General features: G+C 42.7%; 2 protein-coding genes across 6 annotated transcripts in view; one reads left to right on the forward strand and one right to left on the reverse strand.

Moving 5' to 3' along the window:
- LOC125283994 (brain-enriched guanylate kinase-associated protein) overlaps nt 1-8,238 on the forward strand; it is a 59,332-nt gene extending 51,094 nt beyond the window's left edge. For both annotated transcript variants that reach the window (XM_048227644.1, XM_048227645.1), the window contains 2 exons: nt 3,118-3,201; nt 5,692-8,238. In XM_048227644.1, the coding sequence (XP_048083601.1) occupies nt 3,118-3,201; nt 5,692-7,383 (1,776 nt within the window). In that variant the 3' untranslated portion in view covers nt 7,384-8,238. The remainder of the gene's footprint in view (nt 1-3,117; nt 3,202-5,691) is intronic.
- wdr25 (WD repeat domain 25) overlaps nt 641-18,999 on the reverse strand; it is a 40,808-nt gene continuing 22,449 nt past the window's right edge. The window contains exons 3-9 of one of the 4 annotated variants that reach the window (XR_007191823.1): nt 15,640-15,770; nt 14,433-14,603; nt 13,275-13,415; nt 12,371-12,620; nt 4,224-4,328; nt 3,690-3,780; nt 641-2,715 (exon numbers count right to left, since the gene is read on the reverse strand). Coding sequence is in view for 2 of the 4 variants with exons in the window: in XM_048227647.1 (XP_048083604.1) it covers nt 12,399-12,620; nt 13,275-13,415; nt 14,433-14,603; nt 15,640-15,770 (665 nt within the window). In the remaining 2 variants the exon portion in view is untranslated. Of the gene's footprint in view, nt 2,716-3,436; nt 3,781-4,223; nt 4,329-11,607; nt 12,621-13,274; nt 13,416-14,432; nt 14,604-15,639; nt 15,771-18,999 lie in introns of those variants that run through there. The other 3 variants (XR_007191822.1, XM_048227647.1, XM_048227646.1) reach the window with 3 other exon arrangements.

The raw sequence follows: 18,999 nt of genomic DNA on the forward strand, positions 1-18,999 counted from the left end.
CACCTATTCATATTAATACGTAGCCTATGGAGTGCTGCCGACCACTGTTCATTACGGCCCAGAATGCCTTGCATGTCTTTACAACAAAACAACACAGTAAAACCTAAATGCCCGTAAACATATGAATTTGCATACTTGTAACATTTTTAATAATACTCTCCCATCATGACATTTAACAATAATAAAAAAAATAATAATTTGAATACCGTCAATGTGAAAATAACTGTACTATGTCAGCAATAAATAGCTAATGTTCTCCTTGCTATTTCAGTTCGTAACTCCATACTATCCCATGGCAGAGCAAGGATTTCATGATTGGGCAAGGTTGCCCAGAGACATTGTGGCTGCCCAGAGACATAGTGCATACTTGGAAGGCATTGTGATAGAAGTGCAACTGCGAAGGTGAAAGGGGAGTTACCAAATATGGGTGGGGGGTTTGCCAAATGCTGGAAACTTTTGGAATATTGTCTCTTTTTTTAGCTTATGCACCCTCACATTGGAGTCCCGAGTTCATATACAAAATTTGGTATCGATAAGTGACAGTGTTCCTGAGATATGGACAACTTCCTGTTTCGGAGCTTCGCCGCCGATTTCGTTTGGCTGTGACGGGCAAACACTTCTGAAAATCAAAAATCCTTTCTGTAACTTTTGTGAGGCTTGGTCCAAGGGTCATGTACGTCAAGTTTTGTGAAGCTCGGACCAAATTTGTGACCTGTGAAACTTTAGTTTCGCTTTCTATTCAATCCAATATGGCGGAAGAATGACAAGGGTCAGTGACATCATTTTCAATTTCCACACTACACCGGTTCCGGCCGGACGTTCCAGAGTTGGACCGGTGGCGATATCTCAAAAGGTCTTGGAGCAGGAGCTGGCCAAAAATCGGGCTTACAGGAATAAGAAAACTTAAGAAGAACAATAAGTGTGCTGCTTTGCAAGCACACTTAATAAGAAAACTTAAGAAGAACAATAAGTGTGCTGCTTTGCAAGCACACTTAATGACAAGTCGCTCAGTAAAATAAGGCTGACACTTAACCTTACAGGGAGGCTGACGTGATTAAGGGGGGCTTTCTGTTCCTGTTTATGTGGAAGTTTTACATAGCTCAATAAGGATACACTGCGTGTTAAGTGGCTTGTATAGTAAAAATTTTTGTAACTGGCATGCGCCAGTGCTTACTGGAAAGCTGGATGGAGCTGGAAGACAGCATCAGGGAGCAGACTGCGCCTGCAGGTGCCACATTTTTGTTCATTCATAAATCAACAGAGGACAACATCAGACAATAGCAGCCCAACATTTCATATAGCCCACATCTTAGATAAACTTAAAAGGCTAATTCTTTTCAAGATCAATTCTTTTGAAAACTAAATTTAAAATTAAAGCTACATTCACCAAAAGCACACCTTTTGGAATTAAGTGGGTCGGGTATCATTTTGAGTTGCGGGTTGACTTACAACATTGGGCAAGTGTGGGCCACTTGTGAATTCATCCGCACACCACTGGTTGACACTTGGCTAAATTAAAATGAGCCCATGGGAAAGTCTGCAATTCAGACAACCCTTTCTCAGCCTCCCTCTGCATCGTTCGGTCTGTCCCTCTGGCTTTCCATACCTTATACTCTCCCTTCCACTTTCCATTTGTCCTTCCTTACTTTCAGTCTGATTTCTGTCTTGTTTGTTTCTTTCCTTCTGTCTTCCTTCATTGCTTTCTATCCTTCTATCTCCCTCACTTGGTTTCTCTCTCTGCGAGGAGGAGGGAATGCAAGCCTTTCTATTGCAGCGGCATTCCCAGCTGAGAGAGACTTCTACGCCACATCTAATGCCTAAAATCCCCATCGGGGCCTTCAGAGATTATTGGGGTCAGCCTGTGACCTTCCAGGGCTAAGAAAAGCTTTTCGTGCCGAGAAAGGGTTTTCAGGGGCCCACTTCTCCATGCATAACTTTCTTGAAAGGGACACCCTTGAGTTTAGAAGTTGAGTTGTTTGAAATTGAGATGCAAGGAGTGATTCAAGTGATGTGCTGTGGGTGAATTATGAGAGTAGAGTTGAAAATGTCTGTGATTTAAAAAAATAGATTTTCTGATGTCAAAAAATCAAGCACACGGTCACTCAGTTACTCTATAGACAAGGTACAGTTTCCCAATCTGCCGCTGCTGGTGAGCTGAGTTCATTTTCTCAATTGGTACTGCAGGAGGCTAGCAATGCCAACATCCATTCACGCAATCCATGGGGAAACACATAGCTAATGTCAAAATATTATATCCAGAGACAAGGTCTCTGCATGAAGTCTGCAAAAATGTCAAGGATCTAATTCTGTGGTGAAGATAAAACAGGCCCAAATCAGATGTTTCACAAGAGATCACTGTGAAACAGAGCACAATTACCCGTCAAATGTTGTCCTTTGAGCCAGTGAGAGGGGTGTCAAGTTTAGCTGGATTCTTAGAGGCTGAAGAGGCTTATTAGACAGGGTTGACTTTACGGGGGCGCCCATTTAATGAGATCCATATCAGCACTAGTGAGGAGAATGGCAAGATGTGGTGATTACTGACGACCATGATGCCCCTAGAAGCTTGATGAGGAAGAACAAGCACTTTTTCATTTTTTGCACTGATTGATTCAGCCTGGTCTTTGACAGCTTTGTTGTTTTGATGTAGTCTTCTTCTTCCCCCAGTCATCCCGTGAGACAGCCCAAGCTCAAGACAGAGCAGTAAACTTTGTTTCTCTGCAAAAGCCAGATTAAAAAAGATTGGTGAAGAGAAAGCTTGCAAGCTTACATTCAAGTTCCATAAGGGCATTTTCTCAATACAAAATCATATTTTGCTGCAATTGGGTGTCTAAATTTGAGAGAATTGAAGTTTCCAATTATTGATTGATTGTGAAGTTTCCAATTATTGATTATTTTTGTGAACATGTTAATAATTTAGCTTGTTTAATCTTTCTACAAGAAATGTTCATTTGCACATATCGACATACTGTATATGTATGTAGCTTTTTTATTAACAACATTTTATTTCAAATTATTCTGCACCGCAGACCTGGAAACATGATCATCATTACAGGGGTAACAATCATCTTCAGAGAGCACAATTCTCTTACACCTAAAGGTGACTCCTCTCTCCCGTAGGGGCTGTACCGCAAGGACTGCAACCTGGCCGCTCAGCTTCTCCAGTGTGGAAAATCCCATTACCGATCGCACAAGCTATCAGAGGTAGAGCCACGCTTCTTACATTTTAAAGGAAATCGTTGCATGTTGCCACATAGTACCTATACATAATTTGTGTACTTACATATGTATGAAGTAGAGAGGCTTGATGAAAGCCTTCACCCCATTTCTTTTCAAGTCAAGAAGGCATAGCCAGTTGGATATACTGTAGACTACTGCATGTTATAAAGATGTTACATTTTTCCAAATTAGGTATTTCATCCTTTAAATATAAATTTAAATATATGAGCATCTTGGTCCTGAATATATGAGCATCTTGGTCCTTGGTCCTTGGACCTGAACGCCATAGTATGTGCCCTGCATATGTGCCCTTGGTCAAGAATAATTCCCTTTAACCTTGAACTGGTCTGAGCATGAACAAGCAGAACAAATTGTGAAAAGTTAAAAGCAAGTCAGGGTACCAGTACGGACCTATCAGGGCTTGTATCTTTAAGTTTAAATGTCACTGAGTGTAATTGAACAACATATCTCACCTAGTAGGCATTCTGGCTTTGAACATTACATCTCATCTGGCAGGTACGCTCCATTTTCACATGATAAACTTCACCAACAAGTTGTGAGGCTCTGTAAGTGAGGAAAGAAGAACAGGAAATGATTAAGACACCAATGCCCTCAAGGCCCACTGTACTGTAGCTTCTGTTTAACTCCCTACAGAGTAGTCAGTGCTAAAAATACCAACAGAGCATCTATTTTCATCTCCAGCAACAGCACGCTGCTTTTCCTCCCTCTCTCTCCCCCTCACACCACTCTGTATTTATTTATAAATATGTATCCTGCATAAATCTATGTGTTCCCAGATGGAGACATAAAGGGGTGGTCTAATTTCAAACCGTACTATTCCCAAGGTGCAACAGCATATTTGAAGGCGGGGGGAGACGCTAACAGATATTCAAAGCTGCTGACAACACTGTTTTCAGCAGCCACTGCACGTGCTATTAATAACACTAGACAAGAGACAGAGAGAGAAACATGGAGGAGATTAAGCATGTAACGCACATCTAACACACCTGTTTGCTCATTGAGCACTTTCCAGTACACTTTCCAGTGCAAGTTCACAGTGCGTACACCAAACTCACAGTGCTGCTGCTCCAGTTCATATCGATGGACGGAGACTGCTGGACATAAACAACATAGATAAATAAATAAACTGCTCCAACTGTAGCACAGTCAGCAGAATCCTTGACGAGTTCATTACAAACAGCAAACGGCGAAAGCTACTTTAGGCCCCTCATCTTGACTGAGCTGACGTGAGAATATATACATCACGTCACTGTACCCTAACTATACATTAGAGGACAGGGGATGCATTGCTGACATATCCACTAACAGCTCTTTCCCTTGGCTGCATAAACATGAGGCATAATGAAAACATCATGAATATGTATGCCTTGCACAGGGATGCTGGTATCAATGTCAAAAAGAGTTTTATAGTATTACATACTTTTCTAGAAAATGCATTGCTAATCATTATGTTGTGCACCTGTTATGACTGAATGTTTCATTTCTAGGGGTATGTGGATGCCGTAACTACAGTAGTTTAATTAAAGAGAAAAGTAATAAACACAAACAAGGACGTAAATGAATAAAATGACCGATTTATTGATAAATCAAAATAAAAGTTCAAACGGACAATAACAAAACTAAAGAAACTGTAGGCTCGGCCTAAGACAGTGTAAACGTAACAAACCACAAACAAACAAACAAACAAATAAGCCACCCAGGCTATATAAAAAGGCCACACAAACTCCCCACGAGGAGCACTTTGCCACACCCGACACACACTACCACTGTAGTTATTTTAAAATGAGCATATCCAGAACACATCAAGACAGAACAGAACACACTAGAGCCAGAACACACTAGAGCCAGAACACACTGCAGCCAGAACACACTAGAGCCAGAACAAACTAGAGCCGTAACAGCACCGCAAACCTTCACAATGTCATTCTTATACTGTAGCAACATTGCTGTATCTACAGTATTATATATTCCTGACCTTCCCCCTGTTCTCTTTTTCCTTGATACTAATGTTTACTTCTCATTCTTAACCTCTTTACCACTGAATCATTCAATGAACTTTTCATTAATTCATATTTTCTAGATGAATAGCACTACTTAAACTTACTGGAAGCTGAGCAAACCAACAAGCATCCCATTTTTGCAATATTAAAGGATAGTGAAAATGAAAGGAAATGAGAGTTAGAGAGAGTTACTACGGCTAGCTGATTGATTTAGCAGTAAAAACACTCAGAAACAAGCAGCTCTGATCTCAAGGCTTCATTAGCACCTTAAAACAAGTGCCTGTTCTCTCCTTTGAACAAAAATTCTGCTCCCAGTTCTGTGGTCTACATTAATATTGTGCTCCTTCTGTCCTTCTCCCTCGTGCATTGTTTTTGTACATTTTCTCCTGTTGGGTCTCATCGTTTATTTAACTCTTTATAAAAAATCTTGGCTCTCTTTCCATCCCTCTTCTAGCTCCCAGTTGACTTCCAGGAGCGCCTGAGTTCGCACATGGAGAAACACAGCCGCGGGCGGACGGTGGCGTTGTGCCCCTCCCCTTACTCAGATGCTTCGGTGCCCGTCTCAGTCATCGGCAAGGTTCTGGAGAAGCCAGAGCCTGGAAGCAGCTGCCCAGTGACGCGGTCGCCGAGCCCGCAGCCGCAGGACACAGACTTCTACGGCTCCGCCGGTGACGGTGTTGGGGGCAGTACTGGAGCAAGGGGACGAGAGGGGAGAGGAGGAGGAGGAGGGGAGCACCTTCACCGCCGTGCGGCGTACAAAACGTCGGACCTGTACTGCAGCGACACGGCGCTGTACTGCCCGACGATGGACGACCGTCGGCGTGAGCGCTGGCAGGAGCGGCGGCAGAGTGTGGACGTGCATGGCAACGAGCCCCCAGGCCTGCAGCAGCTGCTGCACACGCAGAACTCCACGGACAGCAACCCCGACGAGGACGACGGCAGCCTGAGCGCCGGGGTCAGCGTGGGCGTGGGGATAGGCGTGGGCATGGCCGGGTTCCACCCGGGCTTCCAGCACCACCACTCCTCCTCAGCCTCCTTCCACGACTTCGCCACCGCCGGCTCGCTGCCGGCTTCCAGCTCCTACTCAAGCTTCAGCGCCGCTTCGGACGAGAAGATAGCCAGTGTCGGGGGCAGGGGGGGCCTGGGCGGCACGCTGTCCTCCTCCCAGCAGGTGCTCTACCGCGACTGGCGGGAAGACGGGAGCATGGACTACGAGCGCAAGAGCACGTCGTCGTACGAGAAGGACAGCCCAGGCTTCCCCAAGTCCCGTAGCTTCCAGCACATGGCGCACCACAGCGGCAGCCCACAGAATGGCGGCATCAGCGGCGCTACTGCCTCGTCTGGCTACACGCGCACGCCGTCCTGCTTCAGTGAGCCATACCACTCGCCGCACCTGCCGTCCCGCAACGCCAGAGGCTCATCGGCGTCAGGGGGCGCGCTCCACCGAGATGGCCGCGGGAGTGCCAACGTCGGGGTGGACGTCCACGCAGCTGAGGACGATCTGACTGGCCGCTGGCGCCAGCTGAGCGTGGACGAGCTCAACGCCTACTCGTACCGCAGCCCGGGTGGAGGCGGTGGAGGGGCCGCGAGCGGCCGAGTTTCGCCCTACAGCTTCTCGGAGCGTCACTTCGCCATGGGCCCCACCAAGATCAAGGTGGGGCCTCTCTACAGCAGCTTCCAGGAAGGGGACGACACCGTCTTCCACGGCCGCATGCTGGACCCGTGCTTCTCTCATGCCGCTGCCGCCGCTGCGGCTAGTCCGAGCCCGAGCCCCAAGCTGCCCCACCGTAGACAAGAGAAGGGTGCCCTCTACAGGGCATCGAAAGACGATAGCCAAGAGTCCGAGGGCAGCATCTTCCACTCCGGCGGCTCGAAGGACAAAGGTGGAACCCCCAGGAGTGTCAAGAAGGAGTACGTGGACATGAGTCTGAACAGCTCGGCCGAGTCTCTGCACCAAAGCCCCCACGATGCCTCAGCCTCCTCCTCCAGTGTGCAGCATTATCAAAGGGAACCTCCTCCCCACCCACCCCCCTCTGGACCCCCCCAGCGGCACACGCCTACACAGTACCAAAAATTTGGCAACACAGGACTCAGCCGAAAAGACAGTCTGACTAAAGCTCAGTTGTATGGGACGCTGCTGAACTGACCAGAGAAGTGTTTCTGAGGACGTGAACATAGGAGTCTGTTGAGACTGCCCTAGCTCGGCTAACTTTGGTTTGGTAATACAGTTGATGATTTCTCTTGGTTGTGGTTTGGTATTATTAAGGTTAACAAGGCTCACTACTGTACGTCACTGCTCATTAGGGGCCCTGTATGTTGTTGATGGCTATGAAGGAATTCAGTATCTGACAGACAAATCATCCGCACACAGTTAGCTTTCAAACAATTCCACCCTTCCACCCACATACCTTATATTTAAAATGTTACTTTTCCACACATATTCAAATATTGACGTAGGTTTTTCCCATCCATTGTTCTGGCCTGCTACCCACTAACTTAAGTAAGTATAAGTATAAGTATAAGTATAAGTATATATACTCCCGTGAGGGAAATTTGGTCTCTGCATTTATCCTAATCCGTGAATTAGTGAAACACACACAGCACACAGTGTACACAAAGTGAGGTGAAGCACACACTGATCCTGGCTCAGTGAGCTGCCTGCATCAACAGCGGCGCTTGGGGAGCAGTGAGGGGTTAGGTGCTTTGCTCAAGGTAGTGTGCTTTGCTACACTACATTTAGTGTACTTCAGCCGTCCCTACTGGTCGGGGAACCGGCAACCCTCCGGTTACAGGTCCGAAGTGCTAACCAGTAGGCCACGGCTGACCCCATAACTTGGGCAATGGACAATTATCATTATGTATACTGTAGGGCACCATAGAATCCATACTTTACTTCCTTAAAGCAACACCAAAGAACTTTCCCTCTGTCGCACGCACGCTATTTGTTTATCCAGCACCGGCTTTGCAAATAACATGTCCACAGACAAGGTAGAATATTTTGCATGACTTTATAAAAGTACGATGTATTTGACATCAGATGCAAGTCAAATTTGTAGTTTCTATGTCTCATTCCATCAACTACAGATCCGCTACCCGATCTGGCAAACGTACATAGTGCGGTTATTTATATAGAGGGTCGGCTAAGCAAATGCAGAACCCTGTTACAAGTTGATGAACCACTGAAACGATTTTGGAAACATTATTTTAAGGTACAAAAAAACTCTTCGGTGTTGCTTTAAGGGGAATCTACACTACATTTAGCGTATAGGTGAGACAAGGCCATGGTTCAAGGCAAAATCGGCTAGTATCTCTGCAAACATCTAGCTTTAACAAGGGAAGGATTTGTGATATTTTCTCCAATGTGGACACAGTCATGTCACTGTAGGAGAAAGAGAAGTTGTTTGAGGTCTCCCCCTGTGCTTTGATCACTTTAAAATGGTTTGCATCAGTAATGTTTTTCCTCTTTTTCTTCTTCTTGCTCCTCTTCCCATCCCACTTATTGGGCCCTCTTGGGGCAATTATAGCATCAGTCAATATATCTGGATCAGGCAAAGGACTAGTTCTTTACAGCCCTGGCATGTTAATGAAACTGTACAGAATTCAATTCTCTTCTACGGAGACAACTGTTATCTAAATGAGTGCACTCTAAACATTCACAACTCTCACAAAAGTAACAAATGTACTGAGTATAATCCTTAATAAGTTAAGGGCCAAGGACACACTCTTTCAGGAAGTCATACATCAATCATGTTGTGGTCTAAACTGTCTAAACCTGTACCTCTTTTTTTCAAAACATCCCAAGATTTTTAATGGGATCACAACTTTTGACCCGTTCATGATATTACAAAACAAATTCACATTAGTCGTAACATAGCACATATATTTATCCAAAATGACAAACAAGTAAGGTATTTATTTTGTATCAGTACCTGGGAAATAAAACTGTGACCTTGGTGCCTCAAGCACCTTGCTCTGAGTATATATCTACTGCACCTGCTCTTAAGATTGGACCAATGATTCTGCACAACACCCTATTGGTTTACAGAAGACATGGAAGCTAGCATGATTTATGTATTAGTAGTTCACTTGCTTGTCAAAAACACCATTCGTATATTTATGTCTTAGTTCTTTTCAGTCGCTGGAGCTCCAGCTCTGTGTATTACATCAGGTAGTAGTGCATATGTGTATATACTTGTCTACATGTCTGTTCAGTGTTTCATGCACCGACCAGCAAATGTTCTACAGTATGTATTGTGTTGAAACGGAACACTTCTTTTGCAAGTTCTCTGCATGGACCGCACTGATCCAAACCAAAAGTAGATACTTTGCTCTGAGTAATCCTTTTCACTGTGGCGTGTTTGTCCTGCAATGCCTTCTCCATAGAAACTTAAAGAGGTATGCTCTAGCCCCAACTCAATGCCTTCTCCATAGAAACTTAAAGAGGTATGTTCTAGCCCCAACTCAAGGCTACTGAGAGAAGTCAATATTCACCTGGAGAGGCTTCAGAGGGAGTTGAGTATTGTCATCCATTCATGGCGGGCTGAGGGATATGTTGGTTTTCTTTGCCACAAGTAGACTATAATGTCTATAAAATCATTTCAAGTCAGTGGAAGCGTTCATGTAAAAGACTTTAAAAACCCATGGATAACTTTAGCTTGGCTGTTTTAAATTCAACAACACAGAATCCTTTGTTTCCCCGCAATTATAGCATTGCAAAATGCAATCAGAAATAATAACACCCACATATTCATCAAAACCTTGGGCTTTTAAGTAACCCCAAGGGTCTGATGGAGAAAATCCAAAGAGCACCAAACAACTGCAGACTGCTTACAATAAGCGAGGGTTTTTGTTTAGTCATTAGGACATGTGCTCCTGAGACCGGGGCTGTGCTCTTGTCAAACTCCAGAAGACACAGAGACATTTGTTCGCAGACTTTGCTGATTTTCTAGACTTCCCTGATGCAACACAGTGAAATCTGATCACAGTGCTGTGCCGAAAATAAAAAACGAAAACATGAAAACCTGCACATAATCTTGGCCCTCCATGAAAGAAGCTTCACACTAGTGCTCTAGTCAGGGGAAAGACTGTTAGGCTGTGGCTTAGATCTCTGTAGCCTGGCATCTCAGGTGCTGATGTAACTTAACAGGAGAAAGGGCACCACATCTATTCTCTCAGCTGATAAAACACTTAGCACAGGGACTGAGACCCACACAAACCCCACAACAGATAAAAAAAAACTCCAGACTTCCTTAAAATAAAAATTATATTTTTGTTGTGGATATGATTATTAAATACAAAATATTGAATTGATATACTGTATGTATATAATTGAGATATATACATATTTAAGAATGATTATTTTTTCCTTGTCAAGTTGGATGTTCTTTACTTCTCCTGCCCTAACAAGTGTATAGCTGTCCTGTTCTACCTCAAATATCCAGACAGTTTTCAAAGAGAGTGGTGAGCTGTTTGTCATATGCATGTTTCTATTTTTTTGCTGTATGTTTCTTTACTTAATAAAGATGAGGGATGAACACACTGTAAAGGCAATTGTACCCTGCAATCGTTTAAACAAGTCTACAGCTGGTCACTGAGTTTGAGGTAAGTATAACAATGGACAGCTATGACTATGGCATTGTTAAGATGCATTTTTGATGAGCTGCACAACACAATTAGACTGGCGCCTGTTCTTGGCTGATATAGGGAGGCTGCATACTTAAGTGTGCCTGATGATAAACCTACAAAGAGGTTTAGCGGTTTACCCTTTGATATGTTAATTGTGGAACTTTTCTTTGATCTTTACACACTGTAACATGCCCCAAGTCCTTCACACCCACTCCCTGCTATTGCATTCACTAAAATTCTTTTTTTTCCTTCTTTTTTTTTTAAAGAAAGCCTCATGAAAAGGGAAATATAATGTTAGGAGCCCGCCGAAGATTTATTATGCACTAGAACTCCTAAGTTTCAAGTATCTACATGGAATCCTTTTGAATATAAAAAAATAACCACAATGTATTGAGTTGTAAAAGGTCACAATCACAGGCTACTCAATTGATCACTGACTATACAATATTTTCTAATGTGAATGTTCACTTGTACATGCTATAGGTAAAACAAATCCCTTACGGTTTCCATGTCCTTGGAAAAAACCCTTCAAGGATTTACAGTGTCATTACATGGAAAAATCCTGCAAAGACTGATTTGGTCATTCAAAATTCAACAAAGCGCTTGTGGGACAGCTTCCTCGCCGCATTCTCAGTAGGCATGACGGCGAGTGCCACCGCAGCACCATCACTGTCACCAGCCTGTCTCCCTCCTCAGGCTTAACATCAAAAACACAACAGAGCCAGCTGAAGCTGCTACAATGGAGTCATCTAAAATAAGGGGCTGTTTTTATTTGTGTTCCAGATTTACATCACCAAAGCAAACAACAGAAGCAGAGCATACATGTTTGTGACTGTGATATGCAATATGTCAAGCCCAGAAAACACTGGAAGGAACTCATTTTACCAGGACAAAGCCCTTAGAGCAGTACTAAAGTATTGTCCATCTGAGCTGAAGAAAACAGAGAAGCAAAATACTTGTTTTATCAAGAGCAGTAGAGGGGGGTAGGGGGTTGACGGAGGCGATAATGCTAACTTAGATCATAGCATTGGTCTATCTACCTGAGGTCTGAAGTTACATAAAGGTGTTGAGGAGGCTAAAGTTACTACATCAAACACCCGCATGTCAGGTTTTTGTGGCATATGTTGCACTTGGAGATGTGATCTTGAAGAGCGAGAAATAGAAACAAAGCTGTCTTAGATTTAGCTAAAATACTCTATGTGCCTTAAGAGCAGCAATTGCAAAAGGGTCTCGATGAGATGCTAGACTGGTATTCTGCGGGTGGTGTGTCAGGCACCTGTCACTCAGGTGTGAACATCTTGAAAGTGGTGTTGTACAAAAACCATGGTAACTACTGTAAAGAGTTTCAAATGATAGTCTCTGGACTGGTTTCCCATACATGGATTTAGCCTAATGCTAGACTCATTTTTTCCCCAATGTAAATCTCTTTCGAAATTCTTTTAGTCCATGGATTAGCCCATGTACAGGAAAATGGCTGTATATGACTTAACAATGGTGACTGCCTGAACCTGTGATTTGTGGAGCTGCCTTGGCTGGTCAGTGCCATATCTTGATCTCGCCACTCCAGTCACACGTGGCCGCCACCGAGGGCAGGATGGGGTGGAGAGACACACACATGCATGCCTGCTGGTGAGCTCGGAGGGTGTGAAGTGTCCGAGAGCTCTGGTGGTCGTAGAAGTGGACAGAACCAGAGGAGCTTCCAGAGGCCAGCAGTGATCCGCACCGAGAGAACTCACACTGGATGGCATAGCCCTCTACCTACAAGACAAGCACATAGAACATATAAACAAGTTTCAGAAGACATCCTTCCTATTCTTCTATATTCTCACAATACATAATTTTTATCATCTTGCTATTACAGTGTTAACCACTGAATTGAATTCTATTTGTGGCGGTAGGTTTGCAGAATTAACTTGAATGCAACAGTTTTTAACAAATTAGCACAGCATGATTTAAGCACAATTTAGTACAACCTGGAAAATCATTTTGTGGTGGTCAATGTTGATATTGTGGTGGGCCGCCACAAATAAGTCAATGTATGTTTAGAATAGCAAATTCTACATTATTTATATATCACAAATTAATGATCATTGTCTCAAAGCACTTTCCAGAAATTAAATATGTGTGATCGATAGTGGAAAGAGTGGTATATGTCAATATTTTCCCAACAGATGGAAAGACTACATTAACTCAGTCATGTCAGGCAACAAGAGATCTTTAAAGCCTTAAAAAAATCTATTTCCTTTTTTATGAGAGATGTTTTGATGATGCAAGTGAGCTGTTTGGTGATCGCACGCATTCGACTCAGTGCCAGGGTCACTGTTAGCTACGGATGACTCTGTGGTCGATAAGTGTAGCACAGCTTTCTGATCCGATCTCCCTCTCCATGGCCTGAATAACTGAATATCTGACCTTATGTCCTTCGTAGCGCCGCCTCTTGTTGATGCGGTATGGCCTCTGTGATGAAAAGACGGCGATGTAGTTCCCATTGGTCTGTGCTACGAAACACTCGCTCTCTGGGTGCAATGCAAGACTGGGGCAGGTGTACCTCTCCTGCATTCAAGTGAGCACAAAAAATAAAATCAAACCCAGAAGCGGATAATTAAAAGATTACTGAGGAAATAAGGTCACATTAAGGATGAAACTAATGTTTGTAAACTAACAAACATTACAGTCGCAGTCTATATTTAATTCACAACCTAGATTATTATCCATGATTTAAAATGCTTTGTAATTGTTGACATTGTGATCTTATATGAATCACAGGCCTGTACCCAAGGGTGGACAAAGGTGTAGTTCAGGCCGTGTAGTAGAGGTCTGCACTCCCGCAGTAGATCCGGGACCCGACGCAAAAGAGTGTGGCGCGGGACAACTTTTGAAAGCTCTTTGCGGGAGCGGGCGGGATGAGAGAGGTGCGTTCGCGGGTGCGGGACAAACCGATGATTCACTGCACTCCCGCAAATTAAATATGTGCGTAAAATTAAATATGGAAATGATTAAAGTAGTGTTCATAACTATAGTTCAGCTGGATGTTCTGTTAGGTAGCATTAAATAACGGGCTTTAAGCATAACTGATGGATAGCAGGCCTATGGCCTATATTGTCGTTTACGTGGGTTCAATTTGTTCCTGCTGCTCATTGTCAAAACTCGAAATCGAAAGCATGACAGAGGAAGAGGGCACCAGGCTAGGCCTACTTCAGTTGTTAGCCTACATTCAGAACCAAGAAACTGACATCTGGAGTCTTTCTCAGGTGTGTGTGCTCCTTTCGTGAGACAGAAAGAAAAACTGAATAGGCTATCCCTCCCGCATGCGGGCTTTAGCGGGCGGGAGCGGGACATCGTGTTACAGATGCAGGCGGGAGCGGGACTAAAAATGACACATTAATGCGGGAGCGGTTGGGAGCGGGACAGAATATTGCGGGAGCGGGCTGGCGCGGGACTGAAAAATCAGTCCTGCGCAGACCTCTACCGTGTAGGCTTCAGTATGGGCATCATTTGCCCACCTTACACTGTTCAGGCCGTGTTAGGCTTTAGTACGGGCATCATTTGCCAACCTTACACTGTTCTTACATGAAAGATTTGGTTGGAGACTTTGGCAGTAGTTTCAAAGTCCCAGGCAATGAGGGTGCGGTCAGCTGAGTCTCGACTGACTGAGTCGCTGCTGGTAACAAACTCCTTCCCCCCAGACAGGAAAAGAATATCCAGGGTCTGCTGTATTCCAGCCTTGTATGTTCTCACCATCTAGATTACAAATATCAGAAAGTCCAAACAGGGCAAACAGGGCTTCGACATGAAGGGACTTATTTTACAATTTTGACCGGCAGACAATACATTATCCTGTTTATTATACAGCGACTTGCCAAAATGAGAAAATAAACTTCACACAATATGTCTTTGTCATGTTGATGGTACTTGCTGTATAATAAAAGATGGAACAGCTGTATAATAAATGACAATAACTTAATGAAAAGCATAGCATACAATATATACACACAGTGGGTTGCATAAGTATGTATTCACCCCCATGCTAAAGTTGACTAAATAGAGGAGTAAGACAGAGGAAAATAGAGGAAATCATCTTTTGGAAATTGTTCTTAATGCCTTAATTAAAAAATGAGGGAAAATCCAACCTTTAAGGACACTCATTTTCTTTGTGAATGAATAATGTATCATAAATAAATGAAAGGTATGGTGAAGGGTATGTGATGATGTGCTATGATGGGCTATTTTAATGCCAAAGGCCAAGGGAACTTTATCAGGATGCATAGTATCCTGGATCCATTAAATGACTGGCCTTTAAAAATAAAAATCTGCCTGCCTCTAAGGGAATTTAACATAGGGGGGTGTATACTTAATGCAACCTGTATTTTAATGAAGAACATTTATTTATTTACGATACATTAGTCATTCACAAACAAAATTGGTGTCCTTAAAGGTTGGAGTTTTCCTCGTTTTTTTAATCAAGGCATTAAGATCAATTTCCAAAAGATGATTTTCTATTCCTCTTTTTAGTCAACTTTAGCATGGGGGTGAATACTTATGCAACCCACTGTATATCTCAATGACTTTTAAACATAGAGTATTGTTTTTGATTAAAATAGTCTAGCACAGAAATGTATCCCTAAGCTAAGCTCACAAGCTTTGGCTGGAAAAAGTTGATTATGTTTCTACAAGTATTTAAAGATAACAAGGTTATGATATGCCCAGAAGGTCAGGCCATAGATCATACAGTGAACCATCGTAATTAAAGAAATTAATGAAAGTCACAAAATCTAACCTTAGAGGAGCGTGCGTCCCAGGCCTTGACCTCAGGACTGAAACCTCCACAAAGAAACACGTCAGGGTCAGCAGGCTGAAGGGCAAGACAGCTCACCTTAAACTGGTTCCTCACTTTAACGACCTCTGATCCTGAGGAAGTAAGGTGTCGATGTAAAGATTAGTGGAGAAATCCATTGAGGCAACCAGGATCACATGACCTTTAGGCATGGCAAGCTGACTTTAAAGTTTGACGCTGATCAATGGCGGTCATTGTTTTTTACAATCTAATCAAATGTTTCTGGACAGTTGCGTATGTAGTGGGATGGTCTGGGGCGGCATGCGGAGATAAAATGAATGAATGTGCCAATACTATGTGCTGGGAGGCGATTAGATAATAGCAAACAGTTGAACATATTTTTATTGAACTGTAAGAATGAGCTCAGAGTAATTGTGACTCTTTCCAAACCAGATCATTCATTGTAATTAATAGCTGTTGCTGTCTTCTCTCTCTCTCTCTCTCTCTCTCTCGTCATTAGAGCCATTCACAATGCTTCATTGTTTTAAACTGGAAGTCAACTGCATTGTTGAAAGAGATGATGGTAAACAATTTGTTTACCATCATCTCTTTCAACAATGCAGTTGACTTCCAGTACAGAATGCTAAAACAGATGACAACTTTAATAGTTTGAACTGGACAAAATTTGAAGTCTGAAAAGATCTTCAGGTTTCACCAATCTTCAAGCTTCAATTTAATTGTCATCCAACACCATTCTCTCATTATGTAATAACCTGAAGCAAAATATATGTGTTCTTAACAGCATCAGCCGAGAAAACAAAATCATTCAACCAAAGCCTCTTTCTACCCCATGGCTAAAATAGACATAATATATCCACAGATACACATGTCTTAAATGGTAATTACTCACACATATTACATAGATGCATGAGTATGGATTTTGTTGTCCTCAGGGTGAACATGGGTATACATATGGGATTGCAGGCATCTCTGACTAGTATGTTCAGGAAAAAACAAGATACCATGGCATCTCAATCAGGGCGATTCCACTCATCGTCGTGGGAACACCGCCAAAGCGTGTCTCACCAACCTGCTGCCAGAAGCCTCTTTGAGAGGCAATATTTTCATTTTCCCAAGAAACACACAAGAAACTGTTAACTGAAATATAAGTGTTGATGCAAACATACAGTCAAAACATGTTTTGGCGGGTTGTGTTTGCTTAGGCTTGTTGTGGTTAGGCTGTAAATTCCTCTGATGTTGTGGTTGTCTGTGTTTTCTGTCTGTCTACAAAATAGTGGGGCATAATATTGCAAGTCATCTTTCGATAATTTTAAAAAGTATCAAATGCTGGTGCTAAGTGCAAGACCAGGAGTCCCTTAAATGATTGAGGGCGGCATGAAATAGACACTCAGACTCCATTGTCTTCACCAACAGACTTCTATTGACAATAAACACTACAATGCGAATGAACAGACAGTTTGTTATCAGGAATCTTTATCGGAAATTAAATCTTACTCCACAGTCCTGTGTCAAACAAATCACATTCTATTCTACTCCCGTAGTCAACTCAGCCTCTTCGCCAGGTACCTTATGACATTATGACAAATTATGACTGGCCTCTGGCCAAGCCACAGGACTCCCTAAGCCAAATGAAAGTGTCTGTGGCATTGGCTGACACAAACAAAGCCATTTCATCATCTTTTATGCCCCCACTTTACTGATGTGGCTGTTACCTTCCCGATAAGCAAGTTGTTGGAAAAAAGCTCTCTTTTTTGAGCTTGCTACGTGGAGTAAAATCCCTTCTCTCTTCCTTCGTGTCATTTTAATTGGTTTTCCTGTCATGACACGGGCAGACACGGGGACCTGTCATCTGGATGTGTGGCTAATGTTTGGGGAGAAGATGATAAGTTGTTCTCCCCTTTGCATAATTAATGCAGGCCTCAACATTTTAATTAAGAAACATAATTAGCTTAACGAATAAGGAAGAGATAAGAGATGCCTCCCTTTCACTGCCAGAATTCGTCTTCCGCAGCCTCTGCAATGCGTACTCTACCCCTCATCTGATCCTAAATTTGAGGCAGCGAACTCAAACCTAACTTTGGATAAAAAAAAAAACACTGTTTGAAAATGAATCTTCGTGTATTCCTCAACCACTGCAACTGTTTCTGCTTGTGAGCATTGTTTAGGGGTGGCTGAATAATAGGTTTATGAACACTTTTAGCATGTGACAGTGTCATTTTCAGTCAGAACAAACATATTGCTAAAAAGAAAATCAGCATTAAATCAATATTTGCCAGGGATATGAATAATTTTGTTCTTAACTGTACGTTTTCAGGAAATATCCAATGTCTTCATACCTTGTCCAAGGTAGTGCACAATTTCACACTCTTCAGCAGAAGAAAGATTCTTTTTCTTTCCCATATTGCTTGAAACCTGTGGCATGCTTAATAATGTGGAACATCCTTCTTAAGTAGTTTTACTTTGATTGGGCTCACCTGGCAAATTATCACAGGTGTCTGAGATTGATTTCAATGATCCAAAGAGCCCTGAGACACAACACCGTCCATGAGTTTAATTGAAAAACAAAAAAATAAATGTTTATGACACTTAAATCCAATTTGCATAATAATTTGGAACACGGTGTAGCTATAAACGAACATGTCATAAAATCCCAGATAACAACTCACATTTTGATTGAGGTGGTTCACAGTGAACCTGCTGAACCTGCTGTAGTCAAATGGTTTATTCAATGTTCAACATTTCTGTTCCTATGAGAAACCTTCAGGCATACTTTGTGACTGTTGTTGGCAAAAATAAATAAAAATCAATTCATCCTAGGCTGTGTGTGTGTGTGTGTGTGTGAGAGAGAGAGAGAGAGTGAAACACTTTTGTTCAGGTTGAAGTCAAACAGTGTCAAGGGAAGAGGCAGCAGCTGCCACTTATCAGTAATGCCCTTCAAATAAATCCAATTTATTTCATCCCCCATCTCTCTTTCTTTCTCTCTCTCTCCTCTCATTCTAGAGGTGCTTCATAGTGTCCAGACTCTGACAGACTTCCTTTTTTCCCATTTTCTAATTTCTACAACTACACTAAGACATAAACAAGTATAGGATTTTCAGGTTCCCATCGAGGGGTATCTTGTCTCTTTAAAGGTGCTTTATGGAGGTTTTTGTTAGTTTAAGACATTAAAAAATGACATTGAAATTGCCAGCCTTGAAGCCAGCCGAATTTAACCCTGCCCACAAAATTTGAGGTCGGGAAATTCTGTTTGGAATTGGTCCATTGAAAAGTCTCTATGAGAACTTGAGAATTGTGCAGGCAGGCTTTATACAATGATGGACAGATGAGCAACGGTGCCTATTC

This window comes from Alosa alosa, chromosome 19, assembly GCF_017589495.1.
Source record: "Alosa alosa isolate M-15738 ecotype Scorff River chromosome 19, AALO_Geno_1.1, whole genome shotgun sequence".
Lineage (NCBI taxonomy): Eukaryota > Metazoa > Chordata > Actinopteri > Clupeiformes > Clupeidae > Alosa > Alosa alosa.